At 37.8% G+C, this 17484-nt stretch overlaps 1 protein-coding gene and 1 pseudogene across 1 annotated transcript in view; one reads left to right on the top strand and one right to left on the bottom strand.

The window, feature by feature from the left end:
• Window positions 1–1637: 1637 nt before the first annotated feature.
• On the bottom strand, window positions 1638–2194 carry LOC106734938 (60S ribosomal protein L17 pseudogene; annotated as a pseudogene).
• Window positions 2195–15446: 13252 nt separating this feature from the next.
• HYAL4 (hyaluronidase 4) overlaps window positions 15447–17484 on the top strand; it is an 8132-nt gene continuing 6094 nt past the window's right edge. The window contains exon 1 of the mRNA XM_006149197.2: window positions 15447–16400. Within this exon, the coding sequence (XP_006149259.1) occupies window positions 15447–16400 (954 nt within the window). The remainder of the gene's footprint in view (window positions 16401–17484) is intronic.

Below are 17484 nucleotides of genomic sequence, written 5' to 3'. Positions count from 1 at the left end.
TAAATACATACACCTGGTGAAAAGTTCATGGAGAAATGAGAATAAAGTAAAAATGTATTTTGGTGCAAAAAAAAAGTTTGATACTCATGTATAGTTATTTCATAATGTGCATTTTCCATAAATTTTTTTCATAAATTTTTGAATACCTCTTACACATATACATACATATAGGTAGACAGTTTTTACCTTGCCAGAAAGGAAGTAAGTACCAAAACAGTGTGAAAAAGATAGATCTTAAAACATTTAATCCATTAGGGACCAACAGTTAGTGTAATGCTATGTCGCTGGATTCCCACGTAGTCGACTGTGGTTCAAATCCCGGACCCGGTGGCTTAAACTCATGCCGGGCATGTGTGTGTGTGTGTGTGTGTGTGTGTGTGTGTGTGCCCAGAATCCTGAGAGATATTTTTGGGGAAGAGGATAAATACATACACCTGGTGAAAAGTTCATGGAGAAATGAGAATAAAGTAAAAATGTATTTTGGTGCAAAAAAAAAAGTTTGATACTCATGTATAGTTATTTCATAATGTGCATTTTCCATAAATTTTTTTCATAAATTTTTGAATACCTCTTACACATATACATACATATAGGTAGACAGTTTTTACCTTGCCAGAAAGGAAGTAAGTACCAAAACAGTGTGAAAAAGATAGATCTTAAAACATTTAATCCATTAGGGACCAACAGTTAGTGTAATGCTATGTCGCTGGATTCCCACGTAGTCGACTGTGGTTCAAATCCCGGACCCGGTGGCTTAAACTCATGGGGCATGTGTGTGTGTGTGTGTGTGTGTGTGTGTGTGTGTGTGCCCAGAATCCTGAGAGAATGGAGGAGAAGGGATTGCGGTGTGGCCATCCCCCCTCGGGGGTGATTTCTCGCTTTCTATCTCTCTGTCTCTCTCTGTCTGTCTGGCGAACGCACATGCCCTATAGCAAAAACCTCTCCAAAACAAAAAAAAATTAATCCATTAGAAAATCTTAAGTCAAGAAATTTCTTATTAATGCGGCAAGAAAGTTGTATACTTCAGTAGCTACATGGATGAAAGAGAAAAATGACAGATTTGAAAAATCATTGGTTGATTAAGACAGTTTAGGCAATAAAACCTAGTATCATTAACTACTTCATTGCTAGTTCCGAGTAACTAATCTGTAGGTTTACTGCACCTCAAATAGCTCAAAACTGCAACACAAAACATAAGACAAAACTTCATAGACATATGTTGGCTTGAATTATCTTAATAATAAATTTGATCTCCAATTTACCTGTTTATACATAATCTTCCTTTTTATATATCTAATGTTTCTGCTTTCATAGTGTCATGCTACCTCTTAAATACCAGTCTGGTAGAATTAGTTGCACCTAGCTGACCTGCAAGTGCTGTGGCTTTTGGAATTCCTCCAATGAATATGACACACATTAGAACCAGTTCCTTGAAATACTTATCATATTGATAAACACAATTGCAATGTAGCAATATCTAAGAAAGCTTATTCATGCGATTAAGTTCAGCCTTGCTTGTAAATTAAAATCCAATTTGTTGATAGAGGGAGGATCACTTGTTAAAGTACTCAGATTCTCTTTCTTTCTTTCTTTCTTTCTTCTTTTATCTACATTTGTTTTATGCTGACTTTATTCCTGTCCATAAGTTTTTGTTTTTTCAGTTTCCTTCTGGGATATCTTTTTCTTCTGTGCAATCTCCCCTTTTGGTTTAGGAACAATTTGCTCCTTTTCAGTGAGGATCATCTCTCAAAGTGGAAAGGGGAGCTCATGTATGGGTTAATCTACCCATGAGCTCTGTAAGTATCATGGAACATATTGGGTGCCTTGTTCACATGAATATGCTCAAGAACCAGAGAATCTACATCTAACCCCTTAAGTTCAGCTTTACTCTCTGCATTTTTAAACATATGCAGCAAAAACAGAGCACTCTTTTTGAGCCACTGACCTTGTAGTGTCCAGCTCCACTATTTGGCCTGGGTACATCTACCAACTCCACCATTCTAATGACAGAATGGCACACACTACTTATCTAAAATGACATCTTTCAGATACTTGGCGGCTTTCCGAATATGCAAACCTTTGATGGCAAGGCAGATTGATGGGTGTTCTTAAAATGAACATGAAGATTTGAATCTATTGATTTGGATAACTCTGTGGACTTCTCCAGATTAAGTGAATAGCGAACGATTTTCAAAGATCACTTCAAGCTGCTTAAGACAAGAGCAGTACTCAGATTCTTTATTATTATTATTGTTATTCACACATTAAATCACTATACATCATTTAGATTGTGAAGAGACTTTACCCAACATGATATGCACCTCAGGGAGATGCAGATCAAAACCACAATGAGACACCACCTAACCTCAGTCAGAATGGCTAAGATTAAAAAACAAATAATGATAAGTGCTGGAGGGGATGTGGTGAAAGGGGAACACTCCTACATTGTTGGTGGGAATATAAATCGGTCCAGCCACTGTGGAGAATGATACAAAGGTCCCTCAAAGACCTTCAAATAGAACTACCATATGATCCAGCAATTATCTACCTCAAGGACAAGAGAGCACTCAGTCGGAAAAGCGTTTGCGCAACTATTTTCATTGCAGCATTATTCACAATTGCTAAGACATAGAACCAACCCAAATGTCCACAAACAGATGAATGGATTGAAAAATTGTGGCACATATAATCCATGGAATACTATCCAGCCATAAAAAAACAAGGCCCTGGAATTTGATAGAAAATAGACAAATATGGAAGATTTGTTGCTGAGTGAAGCAAGTCAGGCTATGAAAGAGAGACATTGTATATCTCCACTTAATATATACTGACTGTCCGTACTCTATGGTAGTACTCAGATTTTTAATCAATATTTGAATAAAATCATGAGGAAAGTGTTAAATGGAGAACGTTTTTAAAATAAGGTTATGAAAAGATTCAGGGTTCAGATTTTCTATTTTAGTTTGAGAATCATCATATGTAACATATTTTCTTAGCAATAAACTTCTATGTGAACTTGATTCTTTCTTAGAAAAGCTATAACAAATTCAGTAAAGTTTAATTTATACTTACATCATCATATATAATTACTTGTTTGTTGAGACATTAGGTTCCATAGTTTAGTGCATTCTTTGAATTCTTCAAAGCATAATAGAATTGCAAATGCTGTGGATTTCTAACAGGAACAATTTCCAGTTTTTTTTTCATAGAATGAAGTCTCTTACTTAAGCACTACACACAAGTCTAGTGTTCATAATAGATTCAAATGAATGAATCCTATATCCCATATCATGTATTTTTTTTAAAAACTCCATTTGTCAAGGAGCAATATTTCTTTGACACAAGTATTGGGTGGTTCAAGAATTGGCTATTATCTTAGGTTGGAAATGCTTTCACCTTGGTCATGAGCATTTCAGAGCAATCTTATCCAACTAAGAAACCCTGATTGCAACATTTTCAAATTTCCTTGTTGTATTAAGAGACTCTTTCAAGATTATATTTGGAAATTAAAGTCTATTTTAAGATAAAATGATTGTGTAAATAGACTGCATAAATTAGAAATCCTGGATGAATAAATGTATTTTAAAAGAATTAAAAATTGCTTGTATAGAAAAGCACATTTACATGAGTATATGTTGCTGTAATTAATGCAAAACTCAGCTTTTTTTTACTGTTATCCAAATGCAACACCATTCTCATAGAGTGTGAACAGACACCAACTGGACAACAAAGTCTATGTATTTTTTTTAAATACATGCAAATTAATGATTAGTTAGCTACTCTATTTGGTGTTTCAGTTAAGTTTATTATTTATTTTTAAGAAGTTTTTTTTGTTTGTTTGTTTGTTTTTGCTATAGGGCACATGCACTCACCAGACAGACAGACAGACAGACAGAGAGACAGAAAATGAGAAATCACCGCCCAGGGAGGATGGCCACGCCGCAGTCCCTTCTCCTCCATTCTCCTCTCAGGATCTTGGGCACACATGCACACCCGGCATGAGTTTAAGCCACCCGGTCTGGGACTCGAACCGCGGTCGATGACATGGGAGTCCAGCGACATAGCCATTACACTAACTGCTGGTCCCCCAAAGTTTATTATTATTTTTTTTTATAGAAACAAGGCAATTTGTTATTAAAACTTGAAATAGGTTTTAACAGTGAGCAAACTGATTGGCACATTCAATTGCAACATGAAGAGCTTTATTGTAGATCTGGAGGGTATGCCTAAGATGGAAGACTTTTGCAATAGATAAGAGATATCAAATATCGATGTAGCTAACTATACAGGATCTAAACCTAAAAAGCGAAGAATGATACATGTAAACATAATTTCTCAAGCTCTTTCTTTATGTGCCCAAATCATCTTAGAATCTTTTTTTTCTGGAGAGGTTTTTGCTATAGGGCTCATGCACTTGCCAGAAAGACAGAGAGAGAAAGAGAGACAGAAAGTTAGAAATCACCCCCCCCAGGGGGGATGGCCACGTTGCAATCCCTTCTCCATTTTCTTCTCGGGATGTGTGGGCACGCATGCACACATGCCTGGCGTGAGATTAAGCCACCAGGTCCGGAACTTGAACCGTGGTCTACTACATGGAAGTCTAACGATGTAGCCATTATGCCATCTGCTGCGCCCCCATCATCTTAGAATCCTTAATTTTAATGGACTTGACAGTTTATAGTTAAGTCTACTACAGGTTGACAAAGATATGTCAGATGGGAAAACATTAGTTGCAATGTCAAAGGACATTGCAAACTCAGGTGTGATTCAGTTACATAATCAGAGGTTAGAGCATGGTAGTAAAATGTCCATAGAGCAATCTAATTCTGGGAGATTGCCATCTAGGTTAGAAAATTTGTCCTATGTGAAAGTGTCAGCTAGAGACAGGTCTACAGGATCACAGAGAGGCATGGGGAAAGGGTAATGGTCAAGATTCTGTCTCATGTTCGTAAACTGAAAAATTAGAATTTAAGTTCCAATTTATAGGTAAAATTTCAAATGCTGAGACTTTAGGCAGTGGATAGACATCAGTACTATGATTGGATATATATAGTGCTATTGCTAGTTATTACCCATCCACCCCAAGACAGTTTGTAACATGCTAGAAAGATGAATTAGAACAATAGAAATAAACATCGAATAGCTGAAACACTGAAACTTTCTCTGTTGTGCTGCTGATGGTAACTAGTTCCACTGTATAAAGTTTTAGCCTTTGTTCTCTACAAACTTCTGTTACATTTCACTGAGATTTCCATGTCTTATTTTAAACATATCAGGACAGTTGGAGAGAATTCAAAGTGATCAGATTTGAGAAAGGATTTATAAGAATAAAATATGAAAAATAATAAAAAAAGTCATCAACATTAAAAAAATTTTAAAAAAACCCAAGAAGTTGATTTTCATCAAAAAGCCATAGTTATGGGAACCAGCAGTTAGCGTAATGGCTATGTCGTTGGACTCCCACGTAGTCAACCACAGTTTGTGTCCCGGACCTGGTGGCTTAAAACTCATGCTGGGCGCGTGTGCGTGTGTGCCCAAGATCCCGAGAGGAGAATGGAGGAGAAGGGATTGCGGCGTGATCATCCCCCCTGGAGGGTGATTTCTCATTTTCTGTCTCTATGTCTCTCTCTGTCTGGCGAGCGCACATGCCCTATAGCGAAAACCTCTCCAAAAAAGAAAAAAAAAAAAAAAAAGGCATAGTTACATGAAATGCAATGGAACTGAAGCCCTCAAGAAAAACCAAGAAAATGTATCAGGGTCAAGTACATAACAATCCTCTTTCTGTGTTATTTAAAATTAGATGAGGGTTAGCCTGGTAGAGTGATGGTTGACGTGGCTGGTTCCCACATAGCCAGCTGCTTGGTTCAAGTCCCAGACCCAGAAAGCTAAAAAACACACCTGGCACATGTGCATGTATGCCCAAAATCCTGAGAGGAGAATGGAGGAGAAGGGATTATGGCATGGTGTTCTGGAGGGTGAATTCTCACTTTATCGTTTTTCCTCTCTCTCTCCCTCTCTCTGTCTCTCTCTGGCAAGTGCACATGCCCTGTAGCAAATTAAAAAAAAATTAGGTTGGATGAATCACCAAAATTAAAATATAGTCAAGAAAAAAACCCAATTATATCCAATTCCTCCAGATACTTCTGTTTTTATAGTTCTCCATGATTACTATCAGAGAAGGTCTATTATTCTACAGCATTTTTTCACTTGTAGTAAATAGTGTACTGATATTATGCACTGCATTTTCATGGTGCTTAATAATACCAATCAATTTCTTCAAACCTACTTCCAGAATCCCTACTGAATACCTACTCGACCATTAACCACTGTTAGTTTTCCTTTGTCATAGATAATTGACTAACTTATAATTAGCTCTTAATACTCATGTATCAGAATGCAGCCTTAACTTAAAACTCTGGCTGATGGTGTTCAAATAAATTTTAAATTTTTAGAAAATTATTTCTTGTAAAGGTCATTTTCTTGCCAGATTACAGAAAAGCATACAATTTTTCAAATTACATTCTAAAAATCATCTTTGTAACAAAATCAAACTTGAATATTACATTCTTTATAAGGATATGTCTGATTCCTTATAGTCAGAATTCGTTTGCATCTTCATTTCTATTTCCAAAGAACTGAATTAGATAATATAGCAACATAATACAAAATTCTAACAGAACTGATTTCTCAAAAAAATCCTACCCAACTCCTTCCCACTTCTCTCACCTGGCTACCCAGTAGTCCTTTTGGAAGCAAACAATATGATCATTTTGTAAGCATCTTTGTGGTGCTATTCCTCAGTACATAAATTATATATACAGTGTGTTTTTGTGTTTGTGTTTGTGTGTGTGTGTTATGAGTACATATATCCATTTCTTTAAAAAAAATGCAACCTTCTATACGCATTCTGTTTTTATAAAATTTGAAGCTTATGTACAAATATATTTGTAAAAAAATCTTAAAGAATATTTTAATATCTGGAAAATGTCCTTATCAATATGTATGGGCAAACTCGTTCTTTGTTACAGGTGTATAGTATTTAGTTGTGTACAAAGCCATGCTTTATTTACTCTTTATGGATATTTGTTTCCAATCTTGATGATTATAAACAATGCCACAATGAATGACATAGAACCAAAATTTCTAGGTGAGAGGTCTTATGCATTTGTAAGTCAGATAAAAATTTCCAGTCTTCTGTTTCTATTAGGAATGTACTCTTCCTTTGGTGCAAACAGGTTGGAGTCAATCTCTGATCATCTCACCTTGCTCAAATTTCTAACCTTGTTAAAATTTGTGTGCTTACACAAAGAGATGGATGTTGTTTACAAAGGTAGGCAAACACTAGTTTCCAAACTATTCCTGCCAGAACTGAGAGGCCAAATGTGAAAACACATCACGTCTACCTGAGGCAGAGCAGGGTGATTTGGCCACAACCTTTGGTCTGTCACATACTTGTCCTTTCACTCCAGTGTTGTACTCTGACATTGTCATCCAAGATCTCAAAAACCCAGATCAAATTATCCTGTTTAAATGTCGTTCTAGTCCTCGGTCCTGAAGCTGGGTCTTTGCTACCACTCTCTTGTTTCTGTCTGGTTACCCTGCCTAATACCCCAGCTATCCTAGTTGGAGGCTGGATAATATATTGGGGAGGGTGTGTTTCAGTTATGATTTTAACTATAGACATTGAAAGGACTTAAGTAACATTTCACAGACTCCAAGATCGCTTGTTACTTCAAAGACTTTAATTAGAAAGTTGACTTAAATCAACTAAATGTTATTTTAAGGAGCTGAGTTAAAAACAGGTTGACAGAGGGAACATTTTATTCAAAATGTGGTTCTAAGACTTTGTGTGCTTTTCCAAGAAAGCTGTGGATCTTGGCTACAAGCAATTTCAAGTTCTAGAGAAGAAGTAATACTTTATTTTTTTCTTTTTTTGGAGAGGTTTTTTTTGCTATAGGGCGCGTGCGTTCGCCAGACAGAGAGAGAAATAGAGACAGAAAGCGAGAAATCACCCCCCGGGGCGATGGTCACACCTCAATCCCCTCTCCTCCATTCTCCTCTCAGGATCTTGGGCACGCACGCACACGCGCCCGGCGTGAGTTTTAAGCCACCGGGTCTGGGACGTGAACCATGGTCGACTATATGGGAGTCCAGCGACATAGCCATTACGTTAACTGCTGGTTCCCAAGAAGTAATACTTTTTGACAAAAACTAAATATATGCTTTTATGTAAAGACTATCATATTCTCTTTCAGTTGCAAATCTTAATGCAAATTTTTTTCCTTCATAAAAATGCAACTTTTTACATTGAATAACAGTGAATTTTCTATTAGCACAAGTGACAATGAAATAGTCATTTTCATAGACTCTTGAAACTTCAGTTTATTTTTAAGAGACTGGAAAGAAAGCAATTTTGTACAGTCAGGGTAGTATAGTAGTTCTAAAATTTGTTCAGATGGAGGGACACCAATGTTGTTTGGTAATGACTTGAAATAGGGTTATTTTTTAGAGAGATTTGCTGCTATATGGTGCATGCGCTTGCCAGAGAGACAGAGAGAGACAGAGAGACAGACCGCAAGAAATCACTCCTCAAGAGGGGATGAACATACTGCAATCCCTTCTCCTCTACTTTCCTCTTGAGATTTTGGGCACACATGCATACGTACCTGGTGTGAGTTTAAGCTTCTGGGTCCAGGACTTGAACCGCAATAGACTATGTGGGAGTCCAGTGACATAACCATTATGCCATCTGTGGGTCCCACAATAGGATTTCAAAATTCAGTATGTAATGATGAATTATGAGCCTTAAAGACATACCATTATAAAATAGATTATATTATAAACCAACATGTACTGAGTTTTCTTCTAATTTACATAGTCATTTTACATCTTCAGAACATATGATATGGATTCTCAAACCATAAGTACATTGGATGTCAAGTAAGTTGAAGATACTATTATACACAACAACTGAGTTTTTAAGAAATATTTATGGGAAAAGCTTAATTGAGAAACCTCTGCCATTAAAATATCTTATTTCAAGACAGCCAGGTGGTATGGTGGTTGAGATATCTCGATCCTACATGGCCGACTGTATGGTTTGAGTTCCAGATCCAGTGGCTTGAAAACATGCAGGACGCATTGGCATACATGCTCAAAATCCCAAGATGAGAATGGAGGAAAGGGATTTCAGCAAGGTCATCCACCCTGGAGGGTGCTTTCTCACTTTCTATTTCCCTTTGTTTCTTTCCAGAGAGTGCATGCATCCTGTAGCAAAACTGGGAAAAAAAAAACAAAAACAAAAACAAAAACAATACCTTCTTTCTTCTGCCAGAATGCTTGGAACTAGCTTGCAGAACATTGATATTTCAAAAGAGAAGAAATTCATCAGGGGAAAAATGGATGCCTATTACTGACTGTGGCTCTATAAGCTGTTATTAGAAAGCAGGTTAACAGCTGGTTCTGCAGAATTGAGGATATAGCCTTTGGACTCAATGATTCTACTCTGCTTTTCGTTCTGATAAATATTTATGAGTTTTTCTTTCTTCTTATTATTATTGGCAATAAACACACTGCAGTCATTGCTAGGTAGACAGGGTAAGGAGTCCATGGAATGGAAAATACGAGGTAAGATGGAGTTACTATAGTCAAGCCTATAATAGAAATCATTTGCTGCTCTCACCAAAAATCAGCTATTAGCTGTCACTCCTTGCTTACACAGAAAGCCATTTGCAGCTGCTTAAGATAATGAAAGCTAAAGCCAACACTTTTCATATCATTACTACATTCCAAACCCAGAGTGTAATTTCTCCTGGTCTGAGGAACAGAAGACAGAAGGACCTTGAACAATACACTCTTCTTTCATATGTTTCTGAAATTGAGGACCACCTGCTGACTAGGTAGGAAATAGACAAATTAACTATAGTCCTGAAAAAGGTGCCCAACTCAAGGACTGTGATTAACTCAAAACTCCCTGGAAGCACAGCACTCTTGCACTGGCGTCTCTTATAAGAAAGTTTCTGTTCCTGCTATCTCTTTAGACAAAAAAAGTGTCCATATAGTTTTTTCTTTTTGTTTGTCAGGGTCTATAGAGCTAGGCCACTCCTTTCCCTAGTGGGCGACCCATTCAGGCTCCCCCTTCTACTTCGCTGGCTTTTACTCTTTCCTAATAAACGTTGCTTAGTATCCTCTCCATGTGTCCACATTTCTAGTTCTTCCCGAGCATTGGACAAGAACTTACACAGGTGTTGGGTCTGATCACCACAGAGTCCTGCATTAAACGCAGGCATGCTCCTACCTGAGGGCCTTCGTACCTGCTCTCCCTCAGGCTTCCCAGACACCCTCCAGTCTCACTCCTCTCACCCCTCTGATCAGGGAGGTTTTTCCTAACTCAAAAGGAATCCCTGCTTTATTTTCTTTTCTTTGCTATTACCTTCTTCCAATGTACTCTATACTTTATTTATTCCTCTTTTTTTTTTTTTTTTAGAGGTTTTTGCTATAGGGTGTGTGCGTTCACCAGACAGACAGAGAGAGACAGAGAGACAGAAAGCGAGAAATCACCCCCCAGGGGGGATGACCTCGCCGCATTCCCTTTTCCTCCATTCTCCTCTCGGGATCTTGGGCACGTATGCACACACACCTGGCATGAGTTTAAGCCACCGGGTCCGAGACTCGAACCACGGTCGACTACGTGGGAGTCCAGTGACATAGCCATTATGCCAACTTCTGGTCCTACTCTTCTTATTTATTATGTGTCTTCCCTACAAGAATTCAAGCTCTGGGAGGGCAGGAGCTTCTGTCTGTTTTATTCACAATTGCATTTCCAGTACATTAAATGGGAACTGGGTACACGGAAGATGCTCAAAACCATTTCCTGAATTCAAATATGAATGGACACTAAGTGCCTCTGCCTTCACACAAGTGTCAATGTCCCAGGGGCCACAGGGAACTTGGCTGTAGTTAAATGAGATGAGTTTATTACTTACAGAGAGGAAGAATGCACACCCTGGGGAACTGGGGGTGTCTCGGAAAGATGTTATTAGAAAGGATTATAGGATTTTAGTGATTTGGGAGATGGTATAAGAATGTGAGAATTTATTCTAGATTGGATGTCATCAGAAAGTAGAGGCATTTCTTTGATTAGATACAGAACAGCAGTCATTCAGTTAGCAAACACAAAGATTGTTCAGTCTTTGTGACTTGAAGAGTGACCTTGTTTCTTTTTCTTTCTCTTTTATTACTTCTTTCTTTCTTTCCTTCCTTCCTCCCTCCCTCTCCCCTCCTTTCCTTTGTTCCTTACTTTTTTCTTTTTCTCTCTTCTTTCTCTTTTTCTTTTCCTTCCTTCCTTCCTTCCTTCCTTCCTTCCTTCCTTCCTTCCTTCCTTCCTTCCTTCCTTCGTTCTATATTTCTTTTCCTTTTGTTTATTAGAGAAATTTTTGCCATAGGGCACATGTGCATGTTGAAGAGACAGAGAGAGGCAGGAAGCAAGAAATCACCCCCCAGGGGGGATGACCACGCTGCAATCCCTTCTCCTCCATTCTCCTCTCGGGATCTTGGGCACACATGCACATGCACCTGGCATGAGTTTTAAGCCACCAGGTCCGGGACTTGAACTGCAGTCAACTAGGTGTGAGTCCAGCTACATAATCATTACTCTATCTGCTGGTACCCTCTTTTCTTTTCTTTTAAATGTATCACAAGCAACTAAACTTTTGAGGAGAAGGAGTGAGAAAAGAAATAGGAATCAGTAGGGTATAGAGGCTCCTTTGCAGGTCGTTGTATGTGTACATGGCAGACCCAACTCCCCCAAGTTAACCTGCTAATCTGCTTCTTCATTATCTCCTTTAATATCAGGCAGAGGACACTGTGATGAACACTTGGGGCCTTCTTTGAAATAGGCCCCGACTTTTTGATGCTTTTGTCACTTTTCCCTGTGCGTGGAAGATAGGAACTGTCAAGCCAAAGCCAGTATAGAAGTAGCTTACCCTTCCTCACTGTGGCTCTGAGGAGAAAGCTACTTCCCATTCTCCATGACTTTCATGGCCATGCCCCTTTGCTGGAAATCATTTGCCCAGGGTCTTTTAAAACATTTTCCCAGAAGTTTCTTTACTAAAGAAAGGTAACTGGTCCATCGTATATGTTCTTAGAGCAATCATCCAGGGAGAAAAAACTGGATGATAAAATTTAAGAGACAAATTCAGGTTAAACTTCTTCCTCATCCTTAATCTCACAATCTTGCCAAATCTTCCTAAAATTCTACCAATTAGAGATGTTTTTAAAGGAGAAAGACTCTTTTGAACTGCAGATTATCATGGGGGAAGGGAGAAAAAAAGATTGCTATTGGTGACTTATGTCTAAATGTGGACAATTGCACAAGTTACTATACTACAATAATTGGTGGAGGATGATAGAACTTGGCAGTCAAGATTTCAATGGTGTAGATGGAGTGAGGTAAAGGGGTCTTGGGGAATTGAAGCCAAGGGGACTTTTGGAAGGCCAGTTTGAGTGGGTTCCCTAGTGAAGGAAGGCAAGAGGAGCAGAGGTCTAGAGATTGCATGGTGGGGGTGAGACATTGAGAAAAACTTCTGGGAGGTGTCAAGTGAATGGATCTCCTGCCAGCAAGCCAAGTTTAATGAGGAGAAGAACAACAGGTGCAATAGCAGCTATATTGTGGCTGTGAGGAAGGGGGGACAGAAACCTAAATGTACAGCAAATAGGGGACTTCAGCCCAGGATTTTTACTTATTTATTTTGCATGTATTTGTGTACCAGCCCAGTTTACCAGGAACTATGCCTGCCATCTGCCATGAAATTGCATTTGCAGTCAAAGAGAGTAAGGAGAATAAGAACACTTGAAAAGAAGAGAGATGCTCACTTGGCAACTTTGTAATAAACGAATGAGGACTTTCCTGTTAATGAACCTATACACAAATCTGTATTTCTTACCATGAGGTAGACTCTAATGAAAAATCAAAGAGAAGGGGCAGTTTGGGTTATCACTAATTTTTTGTGGTCATGAATTAGATCCACTTGAAAATGCTGCACTTTTCAAACCAGAATTTAGACTTTTGGTATAATGTTTTATGCTACTACATGGGGTAATAGTCTCATTTGTATTGTAGAGGAGTACAGGTATTTATTCAATGAATGAAATTATCTGTCTTTATAGCTCTTAAAATCTATTTTGTGTTTACCTATTTACTTAGGGCTACTTAAATGTCTTTGAATAAAGTTTTATAAAGTATTACAATTTTTAAATTTGTATGTAATTTTTATTTCTTTCAAAATTAAAATTGGTTTATGAAGTCTCTCAGAAGAAAATGTGTGTTTTTGTAACTTAGATTATTTATGTCTTTTGGTAACATATTTTTTATATTCTTATTTTACATTCAATTACTGCATATCATTAGAACATACAAAATGAGTTTTTCAAGTCAAAGATATTACCATACACATTATCAACAGATAATTTTTCATTTTTGTGTCCCCTAAATGTTTTGCTTCTTTCTTTTTCCCCTTGATTCCTTCCCTTTCACTATCCCCTATTCCCTACCCTCCTCCCACACTGTCTCTAGTGTCCACAGTTGTTCTCCCTGCTTTTATACCTTCCAATCTTTCAGTTTCTGCCATAGAGTGCAGACATTTGGTATATATTGAGTGGAGTCATATGATACCTCTTTAATAGTCTGGCTTGCATCGCTTAGCAGTCTATTTTATTTTATTTATTTGGAGAGGTTTTTGTTATAGGGCATGTGTGCTTACCAGAAAGACATAGAAAGACAGAAAGCAAGAAATCACCCCCCCCCCGAGGGGGATGGGCACGCCACAATCCCCTCTCCTCCATTTTCCTCTCGGGATCTTGGGCATGCACGCACACATGCCTGGTGTGAGTTTAAACCACCGGGTCTGGGACTCTTACCACGGTTGACTACATGGGAGTCCAGTGACATAGCCATGACACCAACTGCTTATCTCACAATCTTAGGCCTGAGATATTATGAGGTTTGGCTGGTGACTTCTAGTGGTTGAAAATGACAATAATATGCAATGTGCTACACCCAGGCAGTGAGTTTTGCTGGAGGAAATCGGCATAAGTCATGGATTTGTTGGAAAGAGCCTACATCAGAGTTCTTGGTTGTGAGCAACTTAACTAAAACTTTATTTAAGTGAGGAGAAAAATGCTTTCCCATGAGCACAATATTGCCCCTAAACAGTAACAATGTGGACATTAGGTTTTCAATAACCCTGCAGGCCTGACTCTTTTGGACACTGGCATTTCTGTCACCACTGGCAACACTACCTCTCAGCCTCTGAATCCCAAGATCCAAGTCAACGTGTATAATAGGGTGCATCTAACTGGCCTGCCCAAGGTCACATGGCAGTATCCAAGCTCCAAGAAAGGCGAGGAAAACATCTGGACTTTTTTTTTTTTTTTACTTTTAATTTAATGAAATATAGTCTCTGTCGTCCAGCAAAACAAGTACAGTGCAGAATTCCCTAGAAGAAGAGGGTCCATAACTTGAGCTCTCAAAGGCCAAATGTCCGCTCTAGAACCTAACCTCACTGTATGGGCATAACCATAATGTGTCTTCATTTTAATGACATAGAAGACTACAAAGGTTTTGTGTCATCAAACGCTTTGATGAGCTTTTTCATAAATAATTATTTTGTAGTAGTTTTTTTAAAAATGACTAAAAAGGAAACTTGATGGAAGTACTTGTTATCCTCTACCCTCTCTTACTGTCCAAACTCCTCCCTATCTTCTCAGCCCAATTCACGTGTTACATATTTTCTGTGGTATTACTTGCTGTTCAACCGCTTCCTCTTCCTGCCTACTCCTTACCCTCAGGAGTAACTGTGCTAATAAATTATCATGCAGTATTCATTGTGCATTTTGATAACTCCAATTTTATATTGCCTTCCTTACCATGTAACGTGGTATCAAATGAGCCTTTTCAATCTCCCTAAGCCTCAGTTCCCTCATTTGTAAAACTGAAATGTAATAATAAGCCTAACACAATTATTACAAGATAAAATGAGAGAAATATTATAAAGCACTTAAGCACAATTCCTGGGATTTCATGACTTTTCCAAAACAATGGTAAACATTATTTTATACCTTTATTTGATCTGGAGTTCCTTGAAGACAAGGACCTCTCTTATTTATTTTGTATTCTGGACACAGTGTCTCATACTCCATGAATATTTATTGAGTTGCAGTGCTTGTCTCTGAATAGAAGCTTCAGTTGCTCGTATGTCTCAATGTATTTATTGGTTTCATTAAGACCTTTAAATAAAATATACCTTATAATGTAAATAGAATAGTAATATCCACTCAATATTTGATTCTTTTTTTTCTCAAAATTATCTCTAACAGAAAATTTAATTTCTCCATAGGTCTCCTAAAGTACATAAAAGCAGAAGATAACATAAGATTTTTATCTTATTATGAAGTTATTATCTCAAGGACAATTAAGGCTTTGTGTTTTTCAATCAATACATCTGACATCATGGCTATTAATATTTTTTATTCTGAAGTCTATCTCTTCTCTAAAACCTGCTCAACTTCCATTTTATCAAAGGAAACCTTTTATAGCTGCTTGGAATGCTCCTACAGATCAGTGTTTGTTAAAATATAATGTAAGGTTAAATTTGAAAATGTTTCAAGTCACTGGAAGCCCACTAGCCAAAGCCAGGGGGCAAAATGTCACTATATTTTATTTCAACAGATTGGGATACTATCCATGGTATACATCACAAGGGATCCCTGTTAATGGGGGTCTCCCACAGAACATAAGTTTGCAGCTACATCTGGAAAAAGCTGACCAAGATATCAATTATTATATCCCTGCTGAAGATTTCAGCGGACTTGCTGTTATAGACTGGGAATACTGGCGACCACAGTGGGCACGGAACTGGAACATGAAAGATATCTACAGACAAAAGTCAAGAAAGCTTATTTCTGATTTGCAGGAGAATGTATCAGCTGCTGATATTGAATATTTAGCCAAAGCAGCCTTCGAAGAAAGTGCAAAAGCTTTCATGAAGGAAACCATCAAATTGGGAACTAAAAGTCGACCTAAGGGCCTTTGGGGTTATTATTTATATCCTGACTGCCACAATTATAATGTGTATGTCCCAAACTATACTGGGTCATGCCCAGAAGAAGAAGTGTTGAGGAACAATGAGCTCTCTTGGCTCTGGAACATCAGTGGTGCTTTATATCCTTCGATCGGTATCAGAAAATCCCTTGGAGACAGTGAAAACATTTTGCGCTTCTCACAATTTCGGGTGCAAGAATCCATGAGGATCTCCACAATGACATCCCATGATTACACTCTGCCTGTGTTTGTCTACACCAGGCTGGGGTACAGAGATGAACCTTTATGTTTTCTTTCTAAGGTAAGATGCTCCTTGTCTAATGATGGGGGGTTTCCTCCTTATCTCTAAATGAGACACTTCTTTTCTAATTATGCTCTTCGAGGAATTTCCAATTAATGATCTGTTACATAGGAAGATAATTCTTCCTTGACGAGTCATCTACTTAGAATCTTCATTTATGCAAACTCAAGTTTCTAAAAGTTTGTTCATTCAGAGAAAGAGAGAGACACCTTTGACAGGGACTTGTCATGCCAAAATCTAGCCTGAAACCTTCCAGCCAGCCAGGATCATGTGTTCCTGTGTGCCAAGGTCAAATGTTTGGATCCCGGTATCCAATCTCAATATCACTCCAGCATTGTATAGTGGCATCTTACTTCCTGTGTCATCATGACTGGGCTATATGCAAACCGGATTTTGATCATTTTATTTATTTTTATTAAGGGATAAAGTAAGGTGGGGAGGCACTAAGGTGCAATGCCAGGAGCTACTGCACTTTCTGCTCCCCCTTTTGATTGTGCTACTCCACAAATGACCATTTTAGAAGATTATTGGAATGGTTGGCAGTGAACATGTTAGAGAATAGAAGATGTTTTGAAATGGAGCAGTTTATTCACATGTATGAGAATAGAATTGAAGACATTTCTGCTCCTGGTTTTACTATGTCAATATATATATATAGTTTTCTTTTTAGTGTGTAATACTAACCATGAGAAAAGTCATCAAGGAGGTACAATAATGTATATATATTTAATATTACTGAAGTATACACTGAAAAATGACTGAAATACGAAATTTTATGTTATGTGTTTCTTTTACCACAATTAAACAAAATTTTCAGTTTCAAAAGGTATGAGGAGGTTACAAACTAGTAAAAAGCATGTGCGTTTGTGGATTTATTCTGGGTTAGTCTTGCCTCTATGACTACAAATAATGCAAAGTTGGTAAGACTGGCGTGAATGTTTATATTCAACACAAATCTCTAGTGTGTGGATTTATAACATTACATTGAATTAAATGGTTTAGATAGAATTTTTAATATTTATTTTACTCAAGTTATTACATACATGCTGCCCAAGACCCTTATATAAACCATACGAGTAAATTC

Source organism: Tupaia chinensis, unplaced genomic scaffold, assembly GCF_000334495.1.
Source record: "Tupaia chinensis unplaced genomic scaffold, TupChi_1.0 Scaffold000257_1, whole genome shotgun sequence".
In the NCBI taxonomy this organism is placed as follows: Eukaryota; Metazoa; Chordata; class Mammalia; order Scandentia; family Tupaiidae; genus Tupaia; species Tupaia belangeri.
Note: the sequence above shows the minus strand (reverse complement) of the source record. Positions and strands in the feature narration are given on the sequence as shown.